Source organism: Selaginella moellendorffii, unplaced genomic scaffold (genome assembly GCF_000143415.4).
Source record: "Selaginella moellendorffii unplaced genomic scaffold, v1.0 SELMOscaffold_44, whole genome shotgun sequence".
NCBI lineage: Eukaryota > Viridiplantae > Streptophyta > Lycopodiopsida > Selaginellales > Selaginellaceae > Selaginella > Selaginella moellendorffii.
In genome coordinates, this window is record NW_003314305.1 from 1,150,834 (window position 1) to 1,177,953 (window position 27,120).

The window sequence follows — 27,120 nt, forward strand, 5'->3', positions numbered from 1 at the left end:
ATGGATTTGGGTGTTGCTCCGATATGAACATCAAGTATGGCGATCCAGCTTTTAGTTGGTGGAAACATTATTTGCATCAAAGAGAAGGACTCCATCAACAAGCTACAAAAGATGGCGGGGATGTGTTTTACAGTGGTGTTGGCAATCTTAAACATTGTTGGGGGAGTGTATGGGCCAATTGGTATGATTGGCTCGCTATTGGTGATCTTGCAGCTGGTTCTAGCAGTTTTGATGCTAATCTACATGGACCAAGTTTTAGAAAAGGGATATGGTGTTGGGCAGTCTGCAATTTCCATTTTCACTGCATGCAGCGTTTGTGAGGACGTGATTTGGCACGCGTTTAGCCCTATCACCGCCAACTTTAGAGGAGTCAACGAACCTGAAGGTTCGGTTGTAGCATTGATCCGAGGGTTGATATCCAGCTTCAACATGAGGACAGTGCGCCAGTCATTCTTCAGAAACTACCTCCCAAATCTCTGGACAATGGTCTTGACGATTCTTATGATTTGTGGGATATTATATCTTCAGTCTCTCAACATGATCATCAGAGTGACAAACAGAAGGGGCGATTATATGAATCATTCAATCCGGCTGTTCTACACGGCAACGACTCCAATCATGTTTTTAACTCAGCTTGCAACTAGCGTGGGCAAGGTTTACGAAGGCCTGGGTCACGTATTTGGTTACGAAAATTTTACAATGGGTGCTTTGGGAGGAATGATTTACAAGGTTTTTCATCCACCAGCGAGCGTGATCCAAGAGCCATTCCATTTTCTCATTTACTCAGTCTTCACGGTGGTGTCTAGCACTCTAATCTCTAAGGCGTGGCTTGAATTGTCAGGGTCATCTTCCAAGGATATAGCGAGGAAGTGGAAAGAACAAGGCGTGATAATTCCAGGACACAGGAGCTCCAACACCAGAAAGGAGCTGGACCGATACATTCCAGTGGCAGCAGCGCTTGGAGGGTTTGGCATTGGTGTTGTTTCCGTGGCTGCAAATACGATGGGAATGATTGGCTCTGGAACTGGACTCTTTCTAGCAATCACCACCATCTGTGAAATCCAAAAGACGATACAAAAGGAAGGAATTTAAGCAAGTTCAAATATGAAAATGGTAGCGGAAAATTTCTGAATGGAGATTCTTCTTTATAGGAAGATCATTTCATCATTTCTTCCTCCTCTTTTCTTCTTACAGCTTGCCCTTCTGTAGATGCTAGGAAATCTACAGCAGTAGCAACAGAATCTAAGAACTGGAACTGAGGCGGGGATGAAGGAGAAGCTCCAGGATCCATGATCGAGGAAGCAAAGCCCCCCCCACCCCCCCCAACTGTACGTAAGCGATCTACGCGGTACTGCCGGCTGCCCTTGCTGACTTACCTGGTACGTTCATTCCGTCGATATGGCAACTCGCCCTTTTATGGTACAAAGCTCTTGGCGGCCGAGCCAACGCCGAGCCGTGATCTCCAGGCCGGTTGAAATAACGAGATACAGCTCGGTCAAGAGAAAGTTCGGGTAAGCACAAGAAGTCAGAAGAAAAGGGGGCAAAAGTCTTTTGCAAAGCGGCCTTCCGTATCAAGATTCGAAGAAGAATCTCCTTCTCGTCAAAGAATTCCTGGTTCTCTCCTGAGTCACTGTCAGAAAGTTGCAACCTCTCGTGAATCGCCAAAAGTGGCTGCTCCGACGTACTACTGGCATGTTAAATCCCACCAGCGTTCCCCAGTGAGCACAAGCAGGAGGACATAAGCGATTCGACGCACTAGATTTTGAGAAAATATGTATTTTTATATGCATGGTAGGCATACAAAAAGTGACTTGGTAATTTGGACCGTTGAATAAGAAATTAATTGAGATATTTTGAGCAAAGGATTTATAAGGTTTCAAACTTATAAAAATCATCTATTGGTGAAATTATAAATCCTAGCTTCCTGTTTTGGTTTTTTTTTTATCTAATGCTTAGTGAATGTTAATAAACAGTAAACACTAACAGGTTTATATTACTTCTAAGTGATAATAATTTGCTATACATTACATGCAGCACCATTGCCTCTGAAGCCTTGGCGGCAACTAGTCAGAAGGAAAATAGCCACTCTCTTCCTGGCTGGACCAAGCCATTGCTGTTGGAGGAATGAAATTAAACCTATGTTTTATCCACCCATCACAGCCCTCTAACTTTTGGTTTGTTTAATAATAGTGTTATTAATCTAATTGATCAAATGGAAGTTTATAATTATAAACATGTTTATATTTTATAGATACAAGAATAATTTAAGTGGTAAAATAAACTAGAATATGCTACTAATTTGCTGCATGTTGCATGCAGCAATGTTTGATTTACTTAATAGTAATGTTATTTTTATTTATTAATTTAATTGATAAAATGGAAGTTTATACTTATAAACATGTTTATACTTTATAAACCATTAATCAACCATTAGATGGTAGAATAAACTAGAATATACTTTAGGAAAGTTTATAAATTATAAACACGTTTGTAAATTATAAATATAGGATTAATCTAAATGAATAACAACCGTTAGATGATAGAATATCCTAGAATATTGAAGCATATTTTAGGTATATCCTCGGTTTGCTTAAGAAAATCAAAAATTGTATAAGAAAGTTTATGAATTATAAATACATAATCAATTTAAATAAATAACAACTGTTTGATGGTAGAATATCTTCGAATATTCAAGGATATTCTATATATATCCCTACAAGTTTGTTTAAAATTTCAACAGTTTAGTGATAATGTTTTTCCGAGTCTAATCGATTTGCCACCAGGTCTTGATCGCAGCTGCTCCAGTTTAGGCCACTCTTTGCAACTGCTGGATCCTGCTCAGGAGAGTTACTTGATCCCGCTCATGCCAGGACAGAAAGGTCTTCCAGCTGAGATGTGCATGTCTTGGGGAGCTCATATAGTACATGGAAGACATCCTTCACCTACACAGTGTACACAGCTGCCGACTCTTGCAAATTGTATTGTATAACTTAACGTCTTTTTATTTATTCTTTTTGAAAACACAAGATTGTTAAATACAAACCACACACAACCATGGAAAATATACATAGAGATGCATGTTATTGTAGAGACGTAATGCAATGCAAATCACAAACAACAAACACACAATCATGTCTGGCTCATTCTTCGTCATAAAGAAGGATGTTTGAATCGATCGCAATGCTGTTCTGACCCTGGTCCCATATCGGAATCATGTTGTCAGCACCACAGTTCGCCTCTTTGGATTTGGTGTTGCAGCGGCACTGAGGAAACTTGTACTCACACGACCTGTTAGGCAGCACATTACGGTCGAGGTTATCCTTCTGCCGCTGAACCTGAGCCCGGCCATCCGGTCCCAGAGCGTTGATGCACGAGTTACCGTAGCAGTAGCATCCAGATACACCACTAAGGTTGCAATCCTTGTCAAGCCTGCAGCCCTGGCACTGGCGAACGCACTGATACTTGCCATTGCTGAGCCTCCGAAACTGCTGCAAGACAGTCGCGGGTGTGTTGAGCCGCTCCAGGGGACACTTGAAGGCGAGGAAGCCTTCATAGTAAGCCTGGAGCGCCGTCGCCACTCTCCACTCCTTGGACGCGGACGACATGTACTGAGACAAGACGGGCGCCCACACTGGAACGAAGCCATAGCGTACTGCTTCCTTGCTCGTGGCTCCCTCCTCGATGAACTTCCGGATGAGATCGTTGGTTATGCTACCCGAGAGCAGCTGCGAGACGGTGGCGGAGGATCCACCCCGGGCCTCTCGAGTGTCTTGCGTGTCGATCCTCTCCGCGGCGCGCATCTCCTCAAGAGTGATCCCCGCGCAGCCCTCCACGTTGGGGAGGACTCCCTTGAGGCCGGTGAGCTTGGCACAGGCTTTGGCCTGCATTTGGCGCTGGGTGAACGTCGCCGTGGAGGAGGCCACGGTCCACTGGCGCAGCCATGAGCCGTGGAACGTCTCGGACACGTAGTGTGTTCCCCACTTGTTCAAGAAGGATCGGTATGGCCCCCAAGCGATGTCGGAGCTGGGTGGCTCGGGAAGGTTGCGCAAGTCACTGAGGAAATCAGAGTTGAGTGGGAGGGTTTGGATGGCCCTTGCATGGTTCCGGAGGTAGATCCTCTGGTTGTATGACTCCACAAACACGGAGGTGGTCCTGATGCTTGTCTTGCTCCCCGCGATCTTGTTGAACGATGCCTCGATGTTAAGCTGCAGAACTTTTATAGGAACGTTCATCCCAAACGTAACTCCAAACTGTGATCACAATACAAACCACCGATCAGATTAGGAACTGGTAGTGTTGCATAGCTTACTGATCTGTAGAGCTCTTCGTTGTTACTAGTGTGGGCATGGTTGTTTGTGACAGAGGTATATTTCTCGGACAGCAAGAAGTCGTTAGCTCTCTCGTTGAAAATAGGCCTCAGGGTCCTCAACGGAGATCCCAGATCCGTGGTGGGAAGATAAACTCCATAACCAAAATGCACGTTTTGGGCAGCGACTACACACACAAAACAGAGATTTATATGACATCAAAGATGCACTCAAAGGATGATGGATGATACCTGTAGAAGCATAGAGAACAAAAAGAACAAAGAAGAAAATTCCTGAAGAAGCCATTCTTGTGTGCTGCTTGAAGATTTTACCCTGGGTTTTATAGCAGCCCACGATTTCAAGTTGCCATATCTTGTTTACAGACATAAGAAAAACGTGTGGTACGATGTGATACCAATGGGTCAGTGCTCAGTTTCATAACATATACTCATCTCAGGATAAGGATGCCGTGCCAATCCGTCGAGTGCAAAAGAGTTGTCTTTGAATAGTTTGATTTGTCCGTTATGAAGCTTTCAGACAAGGGTGCTTAAAAGCCATCCAATTTGTGGAACAGTGTTTGAGTTATAAAGTGTTTAAAAAAAGCTTCTTGCAACAATACAGATCTTTATTGAAAATAATTTGCTATGCAGTGCATGTAGCAATGTTTAGTTTGTTTAATAGTAGTGTTATTTCTACTTATTAATTTAATTTATCAAATAAAAGTTTATAATTATAAACATGTTTATAATTTATAAATACGATAAATCTCATATCAGGTTGAATAAAAAAGAATATACTAGAAAGTGTTTAAGCAAGTTTATAAATTATAAACATGTTTGTAAATTATAAATACAAGATTAATCTAAATAAATAACGACCGTTAGATGGTAGAATATCTTTGAATATCCAAGAATATTCTAAGTATATTCATTACCATCCTCTTTGGTTAAGCAAACCATAAAAAAGAAAAAATGCAAACATAATAATAATAATCCCGAAATTCTTTCTTAGAGATGCTCGAACTCTCGACCTCAAACCTCAGGATTTCTAACGAGCTAAGTGTTGACCAATTGCGCCACCATCTCTTACATCTTATTCAATCAGTAAACTCTCTTAATGAATGATCGACAAAGCACATTTTCATTGTTTACAGACATAAGAAAGACGTGTGGTACGTTGTGTCAAAACTTATACCAACTCATTTACTTCTTTGAAAACAAGACCGCGAACCGACGTTGTTTAATGTGTTTTAAAACAAACGTGTGGTACGTTGTCAGAAATCTTCGTGTCGGACCACTTCATGACGGAGCCCTAAACCAGAACAGGGGTGGTGGAAAAGTGCTACGTCACACCCGTATATGTGTTACAAACAAGCTTGCGATATCTTTATTGAAATAAGAAAATGAAAAAAGGTTGGGATGAGAACTCTCGAAATCAGTAAACTCTCTTAATGATCGCCGTAGCTTATTGCCGCATTGATGTCCAAAACCCTCTTGAGAGAGAGAGAGGGAGAGGTCATCTTGAGATGAGCGACTTGTGGGTCTTTCTCTCCAATGGATCGGTTCGTCAGTGCCCAGGTAAGAAGAAACGAAGCTGTGATGATTCATGTTTTTCGCCTCCAGGCTCCTTGTCTCTCGGTAGGAGGGCCTCCCTCTCAAGCGGGAGTGACTGGAAGTGCTACTGCTCTTAGCAAAGTCTTGGTAAGTCTTGTTGTATCCCTCTCGTGTTAAAAATGTTTTTCATTCTTTGCAAGATTTCTGAGTTTTTTCTTCACCCCTTCGCAGGGATTAGTTCGTGAGCTTGTTCTTGCTGCTGTATTTGGTGTTGGTCCTGTCGTAGATGCGTTCGGGTATGCATCGAGTTCATGGTGCTCTTCGCTAAGTTCGAAAGTTTGTAGATATGCGTCCCTTGTACCAGGATTTTTTCTGATAATCCTTGGAGGTATACAGTTTCTAGCTGAAGCATCGAGCAAAACTCACCGTTAATTCTTACAGGAATCAATGGACCAATCCACATAACAATGGTATCGGCCTTAAGGTATGTTTCGAGTTTCTTTAAGTCATTTTTTTCATCCTCTTTTAGCAAGATCTCAAATGAAAACCGGTTTTTTTCCCCTACGTTTACACCATCCTCTTTTTTATCAGATATCTTTGAGCCTTGGCATTCTCATGTACACATTAGCGGCTTTTCTTATTGATGCAATCGCACCAGGGTAAGTTTTCGGCATTCCTTCTGTCGTAGAATCTCAAAAGCTTTCCAAACAGATTGTTATTGAAAACAAGCGGTGGATTGATCACGAGAAGCATGGCTATACTTCAGGTAGCTTCAGAAGAAGAAAAACTCTCAAGTTGCAAAAACCATGCTCTTGATCCAGCTGAGAATCATGGCGCCTTGTGTAACACTCGCGTGCTTGATGGGAATCGGCTGTGGAAGTTTTGACCGAGCTTTCACGTCCAGTTTGTAGCCAAACTTTGGAATGGGTTTTCATGTGCAGTGTCTCGGGAAGATACGGGATTGCATCCTTGAGTCCTGCTCTATCAAGCATATCGATCATTCTCGCGGTAAGTTTTGGTTACAAGACAAAAGATTCGTGTGTTCTTGACTGTGTTCTTGGCTCCATGCAGGCTGCAATTCATTGCAAGCTTTGCAATCCTCATTGCCTTGAGCTTTAAAGTCGATTCATACAAAGTGGTGCTTGACAGGAGGTGTTTTGCTCGTTTTGGCCTCGACAGTGGGAGCTTTGGCTCAATGGCTTTTGCAGGTTAAGTAACTCTTTCGATACTTCTCGCGTTTAAGTTTTTCTTTTGGATCAATCAGATCTTTGCTCAAGATGATCGAGGCATCAAACTTTGCATGCTTTTAATGACCGCTCTCGCGATCCCTCTCGCTAAACCGATCGTCCGAGCTCTCGTCCAGTGCTACACATTTGGCGACTCCGCCGCTCAAGCCGTATCATCGCTCGTCAAACACTGTAAGTTCTCCTTTTTTCTCGTTTCGATCGCTGGTTTTCATCCTTTCTTCTTCGATCGATCTTAGATGCGATGGGCTCTACTTGCGACCTCCTTGAACGTATTTTCTACGCTCTTGGCGATCTCGATTTTACGTGAACTTGGCTGCCATCTAACGCTCTCTTGGACTGGCTGCTCGTTGGAAAACTTTGTGGAAACTCTCTCTCTCTCTCTCTCTCTCGTGCTCCAGGTAATGGCCACTTCAATGGCACCGCTACGTAAAATTCTAGATGGGCCTGACAGCCAAAGCTTTTGGAGAAGCTCACAACACCGGCTCCTCAGATGATCAAACTTCCGGTTGCTTCCTTTTGTTGCAGCTTTTAGACGACGGTGCGACCTTGTCAGGGATCCCAAAATTTAGCGCATGACTGTTGCGGAGTTTTTGGAACGGAGTGGAGGCTCCACGCTTGTTGATGTAAGCTGGTGCCCCAGAAGGAGGCTTTCTTCAAGGTACTTAATTCTTCTCACCCAAAAATTGTGTAGATTTTCTTCTTTTTCATGTTGCAGACTGTCGGAAATATGTATCAACACAGCTGTCCGAGGAACTTAGCTGGATCAAGGTTGAAAAGGAGTTGCTTCATCTGCGAGAGATCCAAGCAGGAGGTAAATCGAAGCTGGTTAAGGCAGACTTTCCTTTTGTGATTCAGTTTAAAACACTTGACTTGAGAGCAGGACTGACTTGAAAGATGGCTTACCAGCCGGGACCTGCAAATACATGCTGCGCAGGTGCAAACTTTGTCATCGAGCAGGATGAAATGACAAGCTTCACAAGCATGACGGTAGTCTCCTCATTTCGTGAGTGCAAATGCTTTTCTTTTTGTTGTTCTCCCCACACAAGGCCCGATTTCAAGCTAAAATCCCAATTGCGAGCAAGCAATTCTAATCTTAGCCTTGATCGTGTCACAATAGTCTCCTACACATAGGAAATCCCACCATGATCGCCAATATTCTCCTCTTTAGAACATGATGCCAAGCTAAATCGATGGATTCCTGGACGGCATGATAGACAGGACCAAGAAGAGCATGACCCGTGCGTGCACCTAGAGGAAGAGGTCAATGGATCCTTCAATCTGGTCGGAGCTCATCAACTCCCGATCCCCATGCTCTGCCGCTTCGGGTCCTTCTCGAATGATTGGTATAGCGCGCGACCATGTCGTAAGAGAGCTGCTTGGCTCATGTACAGCGCTGAAAAAACAAAAACCAAGTGTAAAGAGCTTAGAAAACGTACAGTTGAGACCGCACGGCAATGACTTGTCAAGGCGTTGTCAAAACTCCTTCGAAGGTAGCACCTTGTCCAAGTACGTGTGTTCACTGAGAAACAAACCAGAGCTCAGTTAGCTTCCAAAGCAGTCACACGAACCTGGTCAAGTAGCAAATCGTAGCCGCTCCATTTTAGGCCACTCTTTGCAACTGCTGGATCCCGCTCAGGAGAGTTACTTGATCCCAGGTCTTCCAGCTGAGGTGTGCATGTCTTGGGGAGCTCATATAATACATGGAAGACATCCTTCACCTACACAGTGTACACAGCTGCCGATATTGTATAACTTAACGTCTTTTTATTTATTCTTTTTGAAAACACAGGACTGTTAAATACAAACCACACACAACCACATAGAGATGCATGTTATTGTAGAGACGTAATGCAATGCAAATCACAAACAACAAACTCACAATCATGTCTGGCTCATTCTTCGTCATAAAGAAGGATGTTTGAATCGATCGCAATGCTGTTCTGACCCTGGTCCCATATCGGAATCATGTTGTCAGCACCACAGTTCGGCTCTTTGGATTTGGTGTTGCAGCGGCACTGAGGAAAGTTGTACTCACACGACCTGTTAGGCAGCACATTACGGTCGAGGTTATCCTTCTTCGGCTGAACCTGAGCCCGGCCATCCGGTCCCAGAGCGTTGATGCACGAGTTACCGTAGCAATAGCATCCAGATGCACCACTAAGGTTGCAATCCTTGTCAAGCCTGCAGCCCTGGCACTGGCGAACGCACTGATACTTGCCATTGCTGTGCCTTCGAAACTGCTGCATGACAGTCGCGGGTGTGTTGAGCCGCTCCAGGGGACACTTGAAGGCGAGGAAGCCTTCATAGTAAGCCTGGAGCGCCGTCGCCACTCTCCACTCCTTGGACGCGGACGACATGTACTGAGACAAGACGGGCACCCACACTGGAACGAAGCCGTAGCGTACTGCTTCCTTGCTCGTGGCTCCCTCCTCGATGAACTTCCGGATGAGATCGTTGGTTATGTTACCCGAGAGCAGCTGCGAGACGGTGGCGGAGGATCCACCCCGGGCCTCTCGAGTGTCTTGCGTGTCGATCCTCTCCGCGGCGCGCATGTCGTCAAGAGTGATCCCCGCGCAGCCCTCCAAGTTGGGGAGGACTCCCTTGAGGCCGGTGAGCTTGGCACAGGCTTTGGCCTGCATTTGGCGCTGGGTGAACGTCGCCGTGGAGGAGGCCACGGTCCACTGGCGCAGCCATGAGCCGTGGAACGTCTCGGACACGTAGTGTGTTCCCCACTTGTTCAAGAAGGATCGGTATGGCCCCCAAGCGCTGTCGGAGTTGGGTGGCTCGGGAAGTTTGCGCAAGTCACTGAGGAAATCAGAGTTGAGTGGGAGGGTTTGGACGGTCCTTGCATGGTTCCGGAGGTAGATCCTCTGGTTGTATGACTCCACAAACACGGAGGTGGTCTTGACGCTTGTCTTGCTCCCCGTGATCTTGTTGAACGATGCCTCGATGTTAAGCTGCAGAACTTTTATAGGAACGTTCATCGCAAACGTAACTCCAAACTGTGATCACAATGCAAACCACCGATCAGATTAGGAACTGGTACCGTTGCATAGCTTACTGATCTGTAGAGCTCTTCGTTGTTACTAGTGTGGGCATGGTTGTTTGTCACAGAGGTATATTTCTCGGTCAGCAAGAAGTCGTTAGCTCTCTCGTTGAAAATAGGCCTCAGGGTCCTCAACGGAGATCCCAGATCCGTGGTGGGAAGATAAACTCCATAACCAAAATGCACGTTTTGGGCAGCGACTACACACACAAAACAGAGATTTATATGACATCAAAGATGCACTCAAAGGACGATGGATGATACCTGTAGAAGCATAGAGAACAAAAAGAACAAAGAAGAAAATTCCTGAAGAAGCCATTCTTGTGTGCTGCTTGAAGATTTTACCCTGGGTTTTATAGCAGCCCACAATTTCATATGATGTTTCTGTTACTTCTGAAATAATATTCCAGAGCAGACATAAGAAAAACGTGTGGTACAATGTGGTACCAATGGGTCAGAAACTACATGTGCTCATACTGGCGCAAGCCAGCTCAGGATAAGGATGCCATGCCAATCCGTGGAGTGCAAAAGAGTTGTCTTTGAATAGTTTGATTTGTCCGTTATGAAGCTTTCAGCCAAGGGTGCTAAAAAGCCATCCAGTCTGTGGAACAGTGTCTGAGTTATAAAGTGTTACAAACAAGCTTCCTGCAACAACACAGACCTTTATTGAAAATAATTTGTTATGCAATGCATGTAGCAATGTTTAGTTTGTTTAATAGTAGTGTTATGTTTACTTATTAATTTAATTGATCAAATAAAAGTTTATAATTAAAAACATGTTTATAATTTATAAATACAAGATTTATCGATGGTAGAATAAAAAAGAATATACTAGAAAGTGTTTAAGCAAGTTTATAAATTATAAACATGTTTGTAAATTATAAATACAAGATTAATCTGAATAAATAACGACCATTAGATGGTAGAATATCTTTGAATATCCAAACATATTCTAAATATACGGTTAAGCAAACCAAAAAAAGAACAAATGTAAAAATAATAATAATAATCCCGAAATTCTTTCTTAGAGATGCTCGAACTCTCGACCTCAGACCTGAGGATTTCTAAAGAGCTAAGTGTTGACCAACTGCGCCACCATCTCTTACATCTTATTCAATCAGTAAACTCTCTTAATGAATGATCGACAAAGCACATTTTCATTGTTTACAGACATAAGAAAGACGTGTGGTACGTTGTGTCAGAACTTATACCAACCCATTTACTTCTTTGAAAACAAGACCGCGAACCGACGTTGTTTAATGTGTTTTAAAACAAACGTGTACGTTGTCAGAAATCTTCGTGTCGCATGATGGAGCCCTAAACCAGAACAGTGGAAAAGTGCTAACATGAGTCACAGCCGTATATGTGTTACAAACAAGCTTGCGATATCTTTATTGAAATAAGAAAATGAAAAAAGGTCTCGAGTAAGAATGGGATGAGAACTCTCGAAATCAGTAAACTCTCTTAATGATGGACATAGCTTATTGCCGCATTGATGTCCAAAACCCTCTTGAGAGAGAGAGAGAGAGAGAGAGGTCGGTCATCTTGAGGTGAACGACTTGTGGGTCTTTCTCTCGAATGGATCGGTTCGTCAGTGCCCAGGTAAGAAGAAACGAAGCTGTGATGATTCATGTTTTTCGCCTCCAGGCTCCTTGTCTCTCGGTAGGAGGGCCTCCCTCTCAAGTGGGCTTCTAGTTTCCGGCAAACTAAGTGCTCAGGTATGCTCTCGCAATACGTCTCAACGAGAATGACTCCAAAGGTTTTTCTTCTTTCTCTTTGTCGTTTCTTCTCAACATTATTTTCTTCTCAGAAGGCGGTGGTAACTTTTTGAAGCTAGCGGGAGTGACTGGAAGTGCTACTGCTCTTAGCAAAGTCTTGGTAAGTCTTGTTGTATCCCTCTCGTGTTAAAAATGTTTTTCATTCTTTGCAAGATTTCTGAATTTTTTCTTCACCCCTTCGCAGGGATTAGTTCGTGAGCTTGTTCTTGCTGCTGTATTTGGTGTTGGTCCTGTCGTAGATGCGTTCGGGTATGCATCGAGTTCATGGTGCTCTTCGCTAAGTTCGAAAGTTTGTAGATATGCGTCCATTGTACCAGGATTTTTTCTGATAATCCTTGGAGGTATACAGTTTCTAGCTGAAGCATCGAGCAAAACTCACCGTTAATTCTTACAGGAATCAATGGACCAATCCACATAACAATGGTATCGGCCTTAAGGTATGTTTCGAGTTTCTTTAAGTCATTTTTTTCATCCTCTTTTAGCAAGATCTCAAATGAAAACCGGTTTTTTTCCCCTACGTTTACACCATCCTCTCTTTTATCAGATATCTTTGAGCCTTGGCATTCTCATGTACACATTAGCGGCTTTTCTTATTGATGCAATCGCACCAGGGTAAGTTTTCGGCATTCCTTCTGTCGTAGAATCTCAAAAGCTTTCCAAACAGATTGTTATTGAAAACAAGCGGTGGATTGATCACGAGAAGCATGGCTATACTTCAGGTAGCTTCAGAAGAAGAAAAAACTCTCAAGTTGCAAAAACCATCCTCTTGATCCAGCTGAGAATCACGGCGCCTTGTGTAACACTCGCGTGCTTGATGGGAATCGGCTGTGGAAGTTTTGACCGAGCTTTCACGTCCAGTTTGTAGCCAAACTTTGGAATGGGTTTTCGTGTGCAGTGTCTCGGGAAGATACGGGATTGCATCCTTGAGTCCTGCTCTATCAAGCATATCGATCATTCTCGCTGTAAGTTTTGGTTACAAGACAAAAGATTCGTGTGTTCTTGACTGTGTTCTTGGCTCCATGCAGGCTGCAATTCATTGCAAGCTTTGCAATCCTCATTGCCTTGAGCTTTAAAGTCGATTCATACAAAGTGGTGCTTGACAGGAGGTGTTTTGCTCGTTTTGGCCTCGACAGTGGGAGCTTTGGCTCAATGGCTTTTGCAGGTTGAAGTAACTCTTTCGATACTTCTCGCGTTTAAGTTTTTCTTTTGGATCAATCAGATCTTTGCTCAAGATGATCGAGGCATCAAGCTTTGCATGCTTTTAATGACCGCTCTCGCGATCCCTCTCGCTAAACCGATCGTCCGAGCTCTCGTCCAGTGCTACACATTTGGCGACTCCGCCGCTCAAGCCGTATCATTGCTCGTCAAGCACTGTAAGTTCTCCTTTTTTCTCGTTTCGATCGCTGGTTTTCATCCTTTCTTCTTCGATCGATCTTAGATGCGATGGCCTCTACTTGCGACCTCCTTGAACGTATTTTCTACGCTCTTGGCGATCTCGATTTTACGTGAGCTTGGCTGCCATCTAACGCTCTCTTGGACTGGCTGCTCGTTGGAAAACTTTGTGGAAACTCTCTCTCTCTCTCTCTCTCTCTCTCTCTCTCGTGCTCCAGGTAATGGCCACTTCAATGGCACCGCTACGTAACATTCTAGATGGGCCTGACAGCCAAAGCTTTTGGAGAAGCTCACAACACCGGCTCCTCAGATGATCAAACTTCCGGTTGCTTCCTTTTGTTGCAGCTTTTAGACGACGGTGCGACCTTGTCAGGCATCCCAAAATTTAGCGCATGACTGTTGCGGAGTTTTCGGAACGGAGTGGAGGCTCCACGCTTGTTGATGTAAGCTGGTGCCCCAGAAGGAGGCTTTCTTCAAGGTGCTTAATTCTTCTCACCCAAAAATTGTGGGTCTTGGCATGGCTTTCGATTTTTCTTCTTTTTCATGTTGCAGACTGTCGGAAAAATGTATTAACACAGCTGTCCGAGGAACTTAGGCCTCGAGAACGCCTTCATTCCTCGATCGATGGTGGAGTTGAGTCTTCGTTGGTCGCAGGAAGGGAGTGAAAAAGCCGCGAGGAGGAATTCTTCATGGATCTTGCCGAGAAGGAGCGTAATTCTTCTCACACAGCGATGAATTCGTCTTGGGGAATGAGAACTCTTCATCGTTCCGGCGCCAAAATACAATGCCGTGAAAGAAATCTACCTCTAGCCAAGCTCCTCGGCTGGAAATCGACACACAGCATCGCAGTGCAATCCGGCATTGCGTGGCGAAGCATGGCTCCCGGCGACCTCGAGTGAAACAGTGACATTCCGGGGGATACGCGATCGATTGAGCAGCTGAGCGCCGCGAGAGCATCGATTCTCTCCTCGTCGCGCTGGAAGATCACCAAAACCCAACGACTAGAATTCTGCCACGTAGCACCACACGATGACGCCTCTAATAAGATTGTTTTTCTAAACAGCCGTCAGATCCTTTTCATCCGCGCCCTCCACTCTTTTACTGTTGGAGTTTCTCCAGCCGTCGGATCGAGCGTATCGTGGTCGTCCACTCCCGGCAGCTTATAAGCTCGTGAGCGGGGCATTTGTGCTTCTTCGCCGGCCAGCGATGGATGCCAGGGATGGGGATGGCGATGGCGCTCGCAGCGACGGTGAAGGCGAGGTATGTCCAATCTGTTCCAGCGCCATCGCGGACGTCCGCACGGACTGCGGCCACTGGTTTTGCAGCCAGTGCTTGGGGAAATGGGTGAAGAGGTCATGCGCCACCGCCAGGGCTCGATCGACTTGCCCGCTGTGCCGCCACGCGATCAAGGCGTTCGATTTCGATGGCGGCAGGAGCGATGGCGGCGATGGCGAGCTCGAGGCGTCCCGGCAGCGATTACGCGACTACCAGCAGGAAATATCCGAGTGTAAGCGCAATGGCAGCGATCCCCTCGACCCCGAGGACCCTGACGATCCCGACGACGATCCCGACGATCACGACGACGACCCCGACGATCCCGACGGCGATCCGGCTGTTCCGGAGGAAGAGGATTGCTGCCCGTGTCTGTTGATCATCAGCGTTCTCCTCCTCTGGCTGCTTTTGATGGGAATCGGATGCTTGAGCTAGAAAGGCAGGGACTTTGAGCTCGCTGGGCTCTTGGAAGAGAGCTCTCTGGCGCTACTTTGTTTCGAGCTCCTGGGGTTTTGGAGCTTCGATCGCTATGGAGGAAACCTCAAGGGCAGAGGGAAGCGATAGGACAATGTAAGTACTCTCTCTCTCTCTCTCTCTCTCTCTCTCTCTCTCTCTCTCTCTCTCTCATTTGATCGGCTATCTCACACTTCTTCTTTTCTTTTTGCCTCTTTCCCGCAGGATGTCCAAGAGTTCCGAGTAGAGAGTCCCAGGCCAGCAAGGAGAATATTCTTGTTTTTGTATTAACACTTTTTATTAAACTAAACTTATCTATCATGTTTGGGTTTAGGGTTTAACGGGCTAAAGTAATGGAAATTTAGGGTTCCAGGCTATGGCGAGGCTGAGCACTGGCGTTACCACGCGCCAGTACGCTGAAGGTATGCCGCGCATCTCCGATACTCCTCTCTCAGCTCAGATTCTGGATTAGGGACTGCCGCCGCTACAGCGCACGCGATTTCCATCCAGAGCGCGGAGGCTTCTTGATTGTCGAAATGCGGCAGCCTGTGCTGCTCAAGAGCAACGATTTCCGCTGGAATTTTCCCAAGGAAATCGTTGTGGCGTATCCAATTCATCCCTCGCAACATCTTCCAGGTGGAATTATGGAGTTCATGAATTTCTTTCCTTTGTAGCTCTGACAGTGGTGTGTTTCAATCAGCCAGGCGAACGAAATGCATTCTTACGGAGCCTGGAGTACTGTGGTTTGCGATCATCGGAATATGCAGGTAGATAGATACCTTTGAATGATTTCTAGAACTTGAGATCTAGACGATTGCATCGAAGAGTGTTCTTTGACAACATTTTCGTCTCTTATGGCAGGAAATATGTTCTACTAATTCTTCGTTTTCTCTTTTAACGCAGATCATGGTTTCATGCTTCGTGACCATCTCCCACCACGAAGAATATCTCCTGTGAAGGTTAGGATTTGCTTTGCTGCTACTTGCGTTCTTATGATTTCTCATGGCAGGAAATTATTCTTGTCAACCTGCTCAAAGTCATAAGCCCCGACTTGCCACTCGCATTCGCTCTATCCAGAGGGTGGACCACGAAGCAGAAACTCGCCAGTCGCAAACGTCCAGCAAAGATCTTGGAAGTTTCAGACTGTGAGCTGAAGAAGGCCGAGGAGCAGAAAAGCAGCGAGACTGTCGAAAACACAAAGCAGCATTCAGACATTAGCAAGCCACCGAATCTGTCAACATCTCTCGAAATCGGGCCAAGGCTAGGGAACTAACGACGCGGAGCAACAGCTGTACTGATGGATTCGGTGCACTGAAAGTGAAGCACCCTTCTTCTCAACTGGAAAAGCTAAAGTTCCTCGTGGATGAATCTCTTCAGGTATGCCGACTGTGATGCTACCTCTGCCGACGAAGACGATGACGAGGGGACATCTGATGGTGAGCTAACAAGCCTGGATCGAGAGCACGACGAAGACGGCATCAACACTGAGAGGCTTCTTGCTTCTAGAGTTTGCACCTTCACATCAAGTGGGAGCAGTTTTATGGAGCAGCACTGGTACTTCTGTTACACTTGCGACTTGACAGTGTCCAAGGGATGCTGCTCAGTATGTGCAAAGGTGTGTCATCGTGGTCACAAGGTGGTTTACTCGCGGTTGAGCAGGTTCTTTTGTGACTGTGGTGCTGGCGGTGTGATGCCAGTGCCTCAAGCCATACAGTATCACCGATATTGAGTCGAGCAAAAGGCTTTCACTTGAAACAGCACTCGAATTGAAAGACCCTCACAGACCAGCTCCAATGCACATCAAACAATCTCAGATGGAGAACGTACCTGCTAGAATCCCTGTGTTGGGATCAAAGGAAGATACATAAGAAGGTAAATTCCATTTCGTTTTCAAGCAGTCCACTTAAATGCCGTCGGCGAGCCTGATCAAGCAGAAGGTGGTATACTGTCTGGAGCATCACCGGTCGATGGATATTGCCGCGTGCGTCCGTGATGAGATGCAACTCCTTTCAGAAACATGCTCTCTCGGTGATGACTTTTGGGAGGCACGGCTGCGAGTCGCATTTCAGCTGCTGTTCCGGTCGATCCAGGTTGGAGCGCGACATCCAGTTATTGCCGAGCACATCATTCTTCCAGCTTTGAGAATTATTTCTCAGGCATGCACTCCTCCAAAGACTCAGACTACTGAACCTGGAGGGTTCTCGGCGAAGTCTGTTGGTTCTTTCGTGAAGACGGCTGCAATACTTCAGGAGACACCGGTCACCAGGCCCGCCAAGGAAAACGTAGAGAAAGACAAAGAGCTGGAGAACACACCGAAAGGCCAGGATTTACTACTAGTAAACTACCTGGAGTGGAAAAATGGTGCGACGTATGTTGAATTCGTGAGACGACTGACCATATCTCAGAACGTTAAACCCGCTCAAAAATCTCGAAAAGACTCGAGAAAATCTGGTACGTTAAACTCTTTCTTACGAATTTGTTTATTTATTTTTTATTTTTTCAGATGCCTTGGCTCTTAAATATATCCTACGATGGAAGCGAAAAGCTTGCAAAGTTTCTCTTACCGAGGACCTCAAGTGCTTTGAAGATAGTAGCTGGGTTCGTGAGCTTGTTCTAAGTGCATGCTCCCAGCCAATTCGTCAAGAGATGTGCGCTTTGATCGAGGTGCTGTGCTCTCAGAGCGTGGCTCGGAAATCCAAGTTCCTGGACCTGTTTATGAACCTGCTGCCTGCTTCGAGAACTGCCGGAGAGAGTGCAGCGGAATACTTTGATCTGCTGTTCAAAATGATCGAGGATGAAGATGCGCGCTTATATCTTACAGTTCGTGGCTTTCTGCGGACCGCTTGCAGTCTTATCAGTGAAGAGGTAGTCCGGGTAGAAGCCCAGGAGCGAAGCTTCCATACGGACATCTCACAGGGCTATACTCTACACAAACTTATCGAGCTACTGAACAAATTCCTGCAAGTTCCGAACGTTAGGATAAGGTAAGAGTTTGCGAATTGCTGTTACGGTGATATGAAATATTTTTTTTGCAGGTTTATGAAGGAAGACTTGCTGTCACAAATTTTGGAAGCTCTTTTGGTGATCAGAGGTCTGGTTGTTCAAAAGACGAAGCTGATAAGTGACTGTGGACGGTTACTACGCGAGCTTCTTGACAACCTGCTTCAGGAAAGCGACGACAACAAGAGACATTTCGTTCGTGCATGTATTTCCGGTCTTCAGACTCCTGATCACGACAGAAAAGATCGCAGATGTCTGGTAAGCGTTGTTTCCTTGTCTCCTTTTACTCAATGTTTTTCTTGTAGTTTATTCTTGAACAACTCTGCAATATCACAAACCAGAGCCTGCATATATGCTTGTTCTCAACAAAGCTCACACGCAAGAGGAGTTTATCCGTGGCTCGATGACGAAGAATCCATACTCGAGCTTAGAAGTTGGTCCACTTATGCGTGACGTGAAGAACAAAATCTGTCAACAGCTGGAGATGATTGCACTTTTCGAGGATGACTACGGCATGGAGCTTCTTCTTGCAGGAAGCATCATCTCTTTAGATCTCAGTGTTGCGCAGGCATATGAGCAGGTTTGGCGGAAGGCGCATTCGCGGTAGCGAATTCGGCAATAGGAACGAGCCTGTTAATGTCTGCTTCTGGAGTCTCCGGAAGAGAGTGTCCACCAATGACCGTGACATATCGACTCCAGGTATGCCGCGTGATCTTTCATGATTCTGTCTTTAAAAGTGCTGTGTGTGCAGGGACTGGACGGTGAGGCAACAGAACCAATGATCAAGGAGCTAGATGATGATAGAGAGGAAAGTCAGGATCCAGAAATCGAGTTTGCAATTACTGGAGTCATGCTGAAGGAGCTACTGAGTATGGTTGAGGTGCGTGCTCTTTTAGTCTTTTCTGATTCTAAAAGTTGGTTTTGTATCTCTCAGCATTTTACGGACGAAGAACTGAAGTCTGGTCAGGAACAAGTTGCGTTGGTTTTGAAGCTACTCATGTTTTGCTGCAAGATTCGGGGTAACCGGCAGGCTCTTCTTCAGCTTGGTGCCTTGGATGTTCTCCTGGAGACGGAACAAATCCTTCTCTTCAGCCGAATCTGTGGAGCGACTGCTACTCATCGTGGAGTGTCTGGTCACCGAGGCCAACGAAAGTGACGTTGGAGTGACCGAAGGCGCTCTGAGCACAACAAGAGCCGGCATTGCCAGAGGGGAACAAGCTGCCAAGGGTGTTCTAATGTTCCTGGAGCGACTCTCCAATCCCAGCAGCTACAAGCAGTCTAAGCAGCACAAGAACAGTGACACAGCCGCAAGAATACTACCGTATCTAACTTATGGAGAGGAAGCGGCAATGGAAGTATTGGTGGATCACTTCCTGCCTTACTTACTGGACTGGGGAGCTTTTGATAAGCTGCAAAAGGAGCACGGTGAGAATCCAAAGGACGCTTCACTGGGTCAGAAAGCAGCCTTTCATCAGTTCGCTGTTGAGAATTTTGTGAAGGTAACGGAGTCGATCAAGCAAAACGACAGTGGCGAGCTACTTAAAAATCTCATACTTGAGAAGAAGATACTGACTGGTAAGAACTTTTTGAGTTTTTATTCATATCAACTTTGCTCTTGTGTTTACCTTCTGCAGTTGCCATACGGTATCTGAAAGACGCATTTCCTTTTACTGAAAAGAAAACAGATCTTCGGTCGTCACCCGAGTGGACACGATCTTTGGAGCTTCCATCGGTTCCGATTATCCTGTCCATGATGAGAGGATTATCTATCGGTCACTGCAAGACTCAAGAATGTCTTGACGAGGAAGAAGTTCTTCCTCTGCTCCACGCACTGGAGGGCATGCCAGGAGAAAACGAGATTGGAGCAAGAGCAGAAAATTTGCTGGACACGCTATCCGATAAAGAGACTTGCGGCGAAGGATTCCTTGCCGAGACGATCCTGAATTTAAGGGAGACAACACGGGACGAGATGAGACGACGTGCTTTGCAACGAAGGGAAGAGTTACTACAGGTAATAGTCATCTTTCAAGTTGCGTTCCTTCGTTCTTAGACTTAGCTCACTTTTTTCCAGGGGCTGGGAATGCGCCGAGAGCTGAGATCTGATGGAGGTGAGCGCATTGTCATATCAAAGCCTCGAATTGAAGGCCTTGAAGACGTAGAAGAGGAAGAAGCGGGACTGGCATGCATGGTTTGTCGGGAAGGCTACAAACTGCGGATGCTGGGAGCTTACTCGTACAGCAAGCGTGTAAACATCGGTTCTGCGACTGTCCACGGTCGTCCCGAGTGGGTCTACACGACGGTCATTTCAACTTTATTCACGTCCAGTGCCACCAAGAGGAAAAGCGAGCCGACGCCTCCCTCAAGAATCCCAAAAAGGAGTGGGAAGGCGCAGCTATACGCAACAACGAGACGCTGTGTAACGATCTCTTTCCTCTCCGCGGCCCAGCAGTCGCGCTTGCGCAGTACTCTCGGTGCGTTGATACTTTCTGGGACAACTTAAACGCCCTCGGACGTGCGGATGGTAGCCGGCTGCGCTTGCTCACTTACGATATCGTCCTGGTACGTTTTTTCCTTTACCTTCTCATTTTACAACTTAACGCGAGCTTTCCTTCTGTAACAGATGCTGGGCCGCTTTGCAACGGGGGCCTCGTTCAGTGTCGATAGTAAAGGTGGTGGCAAGGAAAGTAACTCGAGGCTCTTGCCTTTCATGGTACAAATGGCCGGACATCTCTTGGACCAGCAGGGACCGAGCCAACGCCGTGTTCTCGCAAAATCCTTACAAACGTTCCTCCAGGCATCGCCTCCCGAGACTGACGCCACCACTACTCCTGTTTCGAGAACCATCTCCAGCCCCGGCACGCCGGCCAGATCGGACGAGACAGTGCAGTATATGATGGTCCAGTCGCTGCTGCTACAATCCCACGACGAGTGGCAACAGCACAGGAAAACGTTTCTCCAACGGGGTGCTGTCCATGCCTACATGCTACACAAACAGGGCTTCTCCTCTTTCTGCCTCGACATCGCCATCCCCAGCGGCCAGGAACCCGATAGAGTTTGCTCTGAGCTTCAGCCCGGCAGCGGATATCAAGAGAACAGCGAGCTCGGGAGGACTCCAAGCTACGTCAACTCCATCGCTCAGCAGCGAGCAGCTGTTTAGCATCCTCCAGCCGATGCTGGTGTTTATCGGGATCATCGATCAGCTCCAGAGATTTTTCAAGAGCCGGAGTGGTAGTGCCGTCGCCAACAGGAGTAGCAGCGGGAGTAGCAGCAGCGCCGGTGGAACTACCGACGATGGAACTGAGGCGTGGGAGGCCACCATGAAGGAGAAGCTCCGGGACGTGAGCGCCATGCTCGCCTTCTCCAAGGATTTGCTCGAGTGGCTGGAGGATATGCAGAGCTCGGCGGATCTGCAAGAGGCTCTGGACGTGATGGGGGCTCTGGGAGATGCTTTCTCGGCTGGTTTCTCGTCCTGCGACGAGTTTTTCAGGGACGCTCTCGGCCTGGCATCGCTTTGAAAATGATCTTCCTATATTCCCAGGGACCATGAAGAAAAAGAAAAATCTCCAGCTCAGAAAGTTTCCGGTAGCATTATATGATGCATTTCTTTTTTGTGGTGTATCTGAGAGGGGATTGTATATAAAAGAGCTATACGCTGTTCAATTTAATAAGGAAGTACGTAATTAACTTGTCTATTCCTTGCCAAATATTTTGAGACACCATTGCATGCTTTGAAACTTAGATTGTTTCCACTCTAATCTTTTTTGTTGCTGAAATTTTCTTGTGGTGATATGCTTGTGTGTACGAATTATGTCCTGGAAAAGGCATTTAGATATAAGGGTGGAAATTAAAAGATGTTTAATAAACTCCCTTTACCCAAAACTTTAAACACACATTTCATCCCTTAAGCTTGTAAAAAAGGACATATTTTAGGTTTTCACTTCTTGTCCTTTCAGCAGAGAAGCCAGCAGTGATGCCAAACAAAAGCAGCAAGGTGTACAAGGAGCTCCATCTTCTCCAGAACTACCCACTGTTTTGGTCTTCGTCCTCCCAGCAGAGTAGCCTCCAGTTTGGAAGCGTGGATGAGTTGAAATCGTACCTGAAACAGCAGCACCCAACCTGTATGAAGTGCAATCGCAATGAGTGCGGCAACTTCGACTATTTCAACAATGACAACATTGGCCAGCCAAGGTATTGCTGCAGTCAGTGCAAGAAAAAATTCACTTATGGCGGAAAAACAAGATCAACCTACATGAAGCGGCCAAGATCGAGCAGCACTGAGGAAGTTGGCATGGCCCATGAGAACAAGAAACTCAAGTGCGCTCCAGCTGAAGATGAGACGAAGAAGGGTTTGCTGGTCCACGAAAGTCAAGCGAAGCAGAATGGTCAACAGGCCGATAAAGCTGGGGTGGTGATCAGGGTGGAGGACAAGGAAGAGTTTGACATGGATGACCTGGAGGTGGCTAGAATCATGGCACTGGTCGAGGAGAATGAAGTCCCAAACGAGGAGGAACACATCCCTCTTGTGTTCCCTGAGGTGGCAGAAATTGTAGTGAGTGACAAAGAGATGACTGAAATTCTGTCGTCAAATCTTGAGGATGTGGATGATGAGGAGATGCTAGATCTCGTGCTTGAGGACGTTTTAGAGCAGCCAGAACACAAGGAGGGCTTGGCGGAAATTCAAATTGGCAATGGGGAAACGAGCCAAATCCTCCAAAAGAATGTGGACAATGAGGATCTTGTGCTTGAGGGGGATTCTCAGGAGGAGCAGGCAGAGCCAATGGAGGGGGACATTTATTTTGCTCTCGAGCTTGAACAGGATCTCCAGGCTGAAGAAGATAAGCGAAAGGAGGAATCCATGATGCTCTGGAAGATTGAATTGGAGAAAGCTAAATGGAGTGGTATTTTCAAAATTTATTAATAGTATTAGATCAAAGTAGCACTTTTTTGAATTAAAGATGATGTTCACAACAAGAATTTTCCACTGGTCCTGAAATCGCGAAGCAGTCTTATTGGCTTGGGCATGTATCAAAACCTTGTTTCCAGATCTAAGATGTGACAGCAGCAAGATCGGGTCCTTGGCCTTCTTTTCCGCAAGCCTCCAAACGCATTGGAGCCATGGTTACCATTTTCTTGCATAATTACTGTCAGTGCTATGAACGTCGGCCTTGCCCTCGTCTTGCTTTGGAGATATGGCCATCTCGTCTGTCTCAGCCTGAGGCCTCTCAACACTGGCATATAAAGACTGTGACAGGGAATGCGGAATCGTTGCTCCAAGAGCTTGAAAGGCCGAGAAAGCAGCTATTCGCACCTCTTCTGCTCGATCCAGGACAATTCTCCTTGGTCCGTTTCTTATTTTCTTTGCTGCTGCAGCGTACATCCACTGCTGCTTACCAGCATCTATTACAAAAAGCTTGCCAGTAAAAGCATATAAGAGAAGCCAACCTGCATGTTCTTTGAATGAAGAATCACGCAGCGCGTTTGCAAGTTCAGGAATTGTAGCCTCAGCTACAGCTTCAACTGTTCGTAAGCCCGCTTTGTATAAACATCTAGCTCGTGCAGCCTGTGAAAACATAAAACAAAGGTAAAACAATCGAGACCCTCAAAGACAACCTGCATCCGCATAATTAAAATTGGTCATTGCCAGCAAAAACGAGCGAGAACGTACCAAGCATTCTTCCGGGCCGAGCGAACTGCCAAACGCTGCTTTTCCTAATGGACTTATTTTGTAGATCTGTAACTCCTGATCCCACTCTATCAGTCGCTTGTGGCACAGAAAAGAATCTTGAGCACGTCATCAAAAGGCTGTGTAGAGTTGAGAAGGGTGCAGAGCGGTTGACATCCCGTGCCCACCTCCAAAACGAGCTCTCATCATTCCATTCTTTTCCTCAGCGAGACATGACTGCAACGGTTGACAACCTTCTTTCAGAATGGGAAGCTCCTCACTTTTACAGATTAATATCTGCAAAACCAACATTCGGCAAATTTCAGAATACATAAACGAGACAAGTCTTACACTCTCGCCATGCGTGTCTATCCCTGCTCTTCCTGCTCTCCCAGCCATTTGCCTGTATCTCGTCGGCCAGTGGTTTCGCAGGCATGACGACTTGAACAAAACAAAAGCACAGAATGGCCTTACTAACCACCTAGACAACAAAGAGCACAAACTGAAATCAGTAAGACCTATGAAAGGTCTTTGTCAAAACACAAAAGTAACCTCATGCCACAGATGGACGATGTGATCTGGATCCTTGCCGCTAAGTTCAGAGCCTGCTTTTAGAGCACGAACAGTATTCATACTAGTATCGTAAATGACTTTAATGTGTTCGTCTAAAGGAACCGGGCGAAAGTTAGTCTCATAAAATGCAGCCTGCAAATTATCATCATGGTCTGTAAGACTTGAATAAAAGATTGCAATACCTGAAGCCATGATGCAACGGCTGCTACATTAGGCATCGCTGCACTCATTCCTATAATTTGCAACCTCGTGGGGCTGCTGCTTTCATAGTCACCTTTACCGGCCCCATATCGTAGCTTAGTTCTAGCAAATAACCTCTCTCTTTATCTCCAACCTGCACCAGACTGTTATAAGAAAGATATTGGGAAGTCAGTATACATACCATATGAACCTCATCTATAACTACGACTGCTAGTTCGGACAGCCGCCCGTCCGAGTGAGTTCTGGTACGAACTGCAAGTGAAGTATCTGGAGGTAGCGCTTTACTCCCGTGAGTCCCAAAATATCCACGGACACAACATGTTCCAGTACCGCCTCTAAATGCTCTGTCTAGCAAAGTCAAAACCAGTTGATGTTTCGACAAAACAAAACCAAGCATACCTTCTCAGAACACAATGCGACATATGGTAAAACCAGCATTGCCATTTTCCCTGTCGCCACCACTCTTTTTAACATCAAAATTTCTGCAACAAGACTCTTTCCTGCACTGTCAAAAACTTTTAAGGATTACCATAAAAGAAAACTAAATAACAAATCTCAAGCACCTTGTCGAGGCACAGTAAACAAGACTTTTACCATCCAAAACTCCATCAAGGCGTAGACAATCAACCTGTAGTTTCTTGTAAGTAGGCACTAAAATCACAAACAGTTGGCTTACCTGCCATTGATACAGTCTTCTAACCCCTTTCTGAAAGTATCCTTCACATAATTCAGCCGGAAGCCAATCGGACAACTTCTCACCGGAGACTGAGGACGACGGATCGTTCACGATTGCCTTTCCTTCTTCAGTGGGAGCTGCAGCAGCTTCTTTGCCAACGTTGTCATGACTCGCAAAGTCGAAGCACACGACCGGTAGCGGAGAGTTCAATAAATTCGGGCCGTCAGGGTTGATACGCGACTTAACTTCCGAGGAGTCACCCTTCTTGCTCCCAAGGACGCGTATTGCCTCGTCCCAAAAGCTATCTCCTGGTGATACATACTTCTTGTCGAGTAGCCAGTTCGGAGTGGGATCGCCGCCATTTCCAGCGCTTGCATGAGGCGTGCATGGTAGCTTCTTCGCACTGTGCTGAAAGGGCGGTAATTTTCTGTCAGCCACTTCAACCATTTCAGCCGTCGTTGCACCGAGAGGAATCGCCATCTCGTCTCTCAAAGCTTTGCTTTGGAGAGACGTCCATCTTCTCGCTCTTCTCTTGCAAAACATCTCTAGAGGTAGCTGCTACCTTTTTTGTCGGGGAAACACCACTGAAACCAAACACAGGCATCAGCAAAAAAGAATGAAAGAAAAAAGATCATCGTCACTTACTGGAGACAGATCGCCAGGATTTCTTCTCGTTTTCTTTCTTGTCCCTCTAACAATGCACTGAAAGTAGTGAGCTTAAGCAGCATTAGGTGTACAGCCCCGACGTTGCATGTCCTCTAAGAGATCCAAGGCCACCTGGCCTTCACCGTTTCCAGCGTAGCCCAGCACCAGCGCCGTCCAGGACACGACATCGTGCAGTGGCATCTTGTCAAAAACTCTGCGAGCGTCTGCCGAGCTCCCACATTTGACGTAGAAATCCACCAGCGTGTTTGCGACCAAATACTCCAACTCGAGACCACCTTTAGCAGCTTCGGCGTGTATAGCCATTCCTCTCTCCAGTGAGCGAACTTTTCCTTCACGTTTCCCCGAAAGTCGCACAGCCTCCTCTTTCGATGCCACACTTGTGCAAGCTGAAGCTGAAGCTGGATTCGTTGCCCATCAAGACATAAAGATCGAAACTAATAACACCAATGCTTAGGAGAGGGTACACATCTCCAAGATGATCAAAGCCAGGCTTGAGAACCAGGTAGATCTACACACTCGATGCAAGTCAGTAGACAACACCAAACTACATAAGAAAACCTTTGCTTTGACAATGTGCGTCGGTGCGTCTTTGAGGCAGTCAGCAGCGATTCCTCCATAAGCTCCAACGAAAGCTTCGTTCCACCAAAGTACCTGGATTTCCAATTAGTTTTTGTTCTTTCGTTTGGAAAAACGATGATAGGTACCTCGTGACAACGACCATAACTCCATCCACACCAGAATTTCCTCTGGCAGCCTAGATTGGCCGTCCTGCCGTTCCTCCAGGCTCTCCACCATTGCTAAAACAATAGCGTTCTTTGATCTCAGCTGGAATAAAATGAAACATTCAAGCAAAGAAGGCGAAATAAATGAACCACCTTGTAAGCCCAGCACTCGTGAGTTGCCCGTGGATCCAAGACCTTGCAAACAAAGGAATGAGCTAAGATCGCGATTTTCTTCTTTGCAAACTAGAGCTGGGAGAGAAATGCCAATGCGCCTTGTTCTATTGTCCAGAGCGGCTGTGGCGATGAACTTACTTCGTTTCATCTCGCACTGCGAGGACGAGATTGCTGTGTATGCCGATGCTGCGCCATCGCTCCAAGATTTCGCTCCTCCCTGGCAACTGAAATGCATATACATTGGTGCCAGCGCTGCCGTCCTTCCATCGATTGGCGATTTAGCAAACATCGCTCCCAGCTATAAAAACCCTAGATGAGGAATCCAAGCACAAGCGGATAGAAAAAAAAAAAAAAAAACAAATACTTCCATGTTTGTTGTAAAATTTATTAATCATCCT

The 27,120-nt window shown here is 46.0% G+C and overlaps 7 protein-coding genes, 1 long non-coding RNA gene and 1 pseudogene across 29 annotated transcripts; 6 read left to right on the forward strand and 3 right to left on the reverse strand.

Moving 5' to 3' along the window:
• The first annotated feature begins 36 nt into the window (after positions 1–36).
• LOC9647706 lies at positions 37–1,092 on the forward strand (annotated as a pseudogene).
• A 2,048-nt stretch (positions 1,093–3,140) lies between these two features.
• Positions 3,141–4,645, reverse strand: LOC9647707 (DELTA-alicitoxin-Pse2b). Its single transcript, XM_002980399.2, has 3 exons — positions 4,559–4,645; positions 4,310–4,494; positions 3,141–4,250 (listed from the first exon to the last, which is right to left on the reverse strand). Exons 1-3 carry the CDS (start codon positions 4,611–4,613, stop codon positions 3,141–3,143), a joined length of 1,350 nt encoding a protein of 449 aa, XP_002980445.1. The 5' UTR covers positions 4,614–4,645.
• Positions 4,646–5,774: 1,129 nt separating this feature from the next.
• On the forward strand, positions 5,775–8,218 carry LOC9648069 (probable lipid II flippase MurJ). Of its 6 annotated transcripts, none has more exons than XR_002993613.1 (12): positions 5,775–5,884; positions 5,930–6,007; positions 6,092–6,248; positions 6,302–6,344; positions 6,452–6,519; positions 6,572–6,626; positions 6,682–6,868; positions 6,932–7,068; positions 7,125–7,278; positions 7,344–7,765; positions 7,823–7,918; positions 7,988–8,218. XR_002993613.1 is itself a non-coding variant. In XM_024685441.1 (5 exons), exons 1-4 carry the CDS (start codon positions 5,861–5,863, stop codon positions 6,459–6,461), a joined length of 357 nt encoding a protein of 118 aa, XP_024541209.1. In that variant the 5' UTR covers positions 5,775–5,860; the 3' UTR covers positions 6,462–6,519; positions 6,572–6,686. The 6 variants fall into 6 exon arrangements, 1 of the variants encoding a protein (XP_024541209.1); XR_002993612.1 differs by having other exon boundaries at positions 6,092–6,156; positions 6,205–6,248; positions 7,823–8,218; XR_002993611.1 differs by having other exon boundaries at positions 7,823–8,218.
• A 633-nt stretch (positions 8,219–8,851) lies between these two features.
• LOC9647708 (DELTA-alicitoxin-Pse2b) lies at positions 8,852–10,507 on the reverse strand. Its single transcript, XM_002980400.2, has 3 exons — positions 10,418–10,507; positions 10,169–10,353; positions 8,852–10,109 (listed from the first exon to the last, which is right to left on the reverse strand). The coding sequence occupies exons 1-3, from the start codon at positions 10,470–10,472 to the stop codon at positions 9,000–9,002; spliced, it is 1,350 nt and encodes a 449-aa protein (XP_002980446.1). The 5' UTR covers positions 10,473–10,507; the 3' UTR covers positions 8,852–8,999.
• A 1,128-nt stretch (positions 10,508–11,635) lies between these two features.
• On the forward strand, positions 11,636–13,930 carry LOC9648070. Of its 6 annotated transcripts, XR_002993569.1 has the most exons (13): positions 11,636–11,755; positions 11,801–11,871; positions 11,964–12,031; positions 12,116–12,180; positions 12,229–12,272; positions 12,326–12,368; positions 12,476–12,543; positions 12,596–12,650; positions 12,707–12,893; positions 12,957–13,093; positions 13,151–13,304; positions 13,370–13,801; positions 13,876–13,930. It is a non-coding gene; the product is annotated as an uncharacterized LOC9648070 (long non-coding RNA). The 6 variants fall into 6 exon arrangements; XR_002993571.1 differs by lacking the exon at positions 13,876–13,930 and having other exon boundaries at positions 11,801–11,912; positions 13,370–13,846; XR_002993568.1 differs by lacking the exon at positions 13,876–13,930 and having other exon boundaries at positions 13,370–13,846.
• A 599-nt stretch (positions 13,931–14,529) lies between these two features.
• LOC112340485 (pheromone-processing carboxypeptidase KEX1-like) lies at positions 14,530–15,030 on the forward strand. The gene has a single exon (XM_024685271.1). The coding sequence runs from the start codon at positions 14,530–14,532 to the stop codon at positions 15,028–15,030; it is 501 nt and encodes a 166-aa protein (XP_024541039.1).
• Positions 15,031–15,408: 378 nt separating this feature from the next.
• Positions 15,409–16,805, forward strand: LOC112349918. Of its 3 annotated transcripts, XM_024685175.1 has the most exons (6): positions 15,409–15,470; positions 15,521–15,684; positions 15,753–15,815; positions 15,952–16,007; positions 16,058–16,365; positions 16,426–16,805. In XM_024685175.1, exons 2-5 carry the CDS (start codon positions 15,585–15,587, stop codon positions 16,319–16,321), a joined length of 483 nt encoding a protein of 160 aa, XP_024540943.1. In that variant the 5' UTR covers positions 15,409–15,470; positions 15,521–15,584; the 3' UTR covers positions 16,322–16,365; positions 16,426–16,805. The 3 variants fall into 3 exon arrangements, with proteins under 3 accessions (XP_024540943.1, XP_024540942.1, XP_024540944.1); XM_024685174.1 differs by having other exon boundaries at positions 16,058–16,805; XM_024685176.1 differs by lacking the exon at positions 15,753–15,815 and having other exon boundaries at positions 16,058–16,805.
• Positions 16,806–16,808: 3 nt separating this feature from the next.
• Positions 16,809–21,732, forward strand: LOC9647709 (auxin transport protein BIG). 4 transcript variants are annotated; one of them, XM_024685163.1, is made up of 7 exons: positions 16,809–16,920; positions 16,983–17,499; positions 17,552–18,032; positions 18,084–18,306; positions 18,354–18,747; positions 18,800–18,928; positions 18,983–19,100. In XM_024685163.1, exons 2-5 carry the CDS (start codon positions 17,016–17,018, stop codon positions 18,453–18,455), a joined length of 1,290 nt encoding a protein of 429 aa, XP_024540931.1. In that variant the 5' UTR covers positions 16,809–16,920; positions 16,983–17,015; the 3' UTR covers positions 18,456–18,747; positions 18,800–18,928; positions 18,983–19,100. The 4 variants fall into 4 exon arrangements, with proteins under 4 accessions (XP_024540931.1, XP_024540928.1, XP_024540930.1 ...); XM_024685162.1 differs by lacking the exons at positions 16,809–16,920; positions 16,983–17,499; positions 17,552–18,032; positions 18,084–18,306 and adding exons at positions 19,683–20,059; positions 20,120–20,607; positions 20,669–20,705; positions 20,736–21,732 and having other exon boundaries at positions 18,456–18,747; positions 18,983–19,623; XM_024685160.1 differs by lacking the exon at positions 16,809–16,920 and having other exon boundaries at positions 16,936–17,499.
• Positions 21,733–22,944: 1,212 nt separating this feature from the next.
• LOC112349916 (helicase and polymerase-containing protein TEBICHI-like) lies at positions 22,945–26,479 on the reverse strand. Of its 7 annotated transcripts, XM_024685164.1 has the most exons (8): positions 26,385–26,479; positions 25,806–26,334; positions 25,161–25,744; positions 25,048–25,112; positions 24,884–24,989; positions 24,666–24,832; positions 24,466–24,617; positions 24,219–24,415 (listed from the first exon to the last, which is right to left on the reverse strand). In XM_024685164.1, exons 3-6 carry the CDS (start codon positions 25,701–25,703, stop codon positions 24,695–24,697), a joined length of 852 nt encoding a protein of 283 aa, XP_024540932.1. In that variant the 5' UTR covers positions 25,704–25,744; positions 25,806–26,334; positions 26,385–26,479; the 3' UTR covers positions 24,219–24,415; positions 24,466–24,617; positions 24,666–24,694. The 7 variants fall into 7 exon arrangements, 5 of the variants coding, with proteins under 5 accessions (XP_024540936.1, XP_024540932.1, XP_024540933.1 ...); XR_002993557.1 differs by lacking the exons at positions 24,666–24,832; positions 24,884–24,989; positions 25,048–25,112; ... (1 more) ...; positions 25,806–26,334; positions 26,385–26,479 and adding exons at positions 22,945–23,431; positions 23,491–23,658; positions 23,714–24,007; positions 24,062–24,191 and having other exon boundaries at positions 24,263–24,415; positions 24,466–24,616; XM_024685165.1 differs by lacking the exons at positions 24,219–24,415; positions 24,466–24,617 and having other exon boundaries at positions 24,717–24,828.
• Between the last annotated feature and the right edge of the window lie 641 nt (positions 26,480–27,120).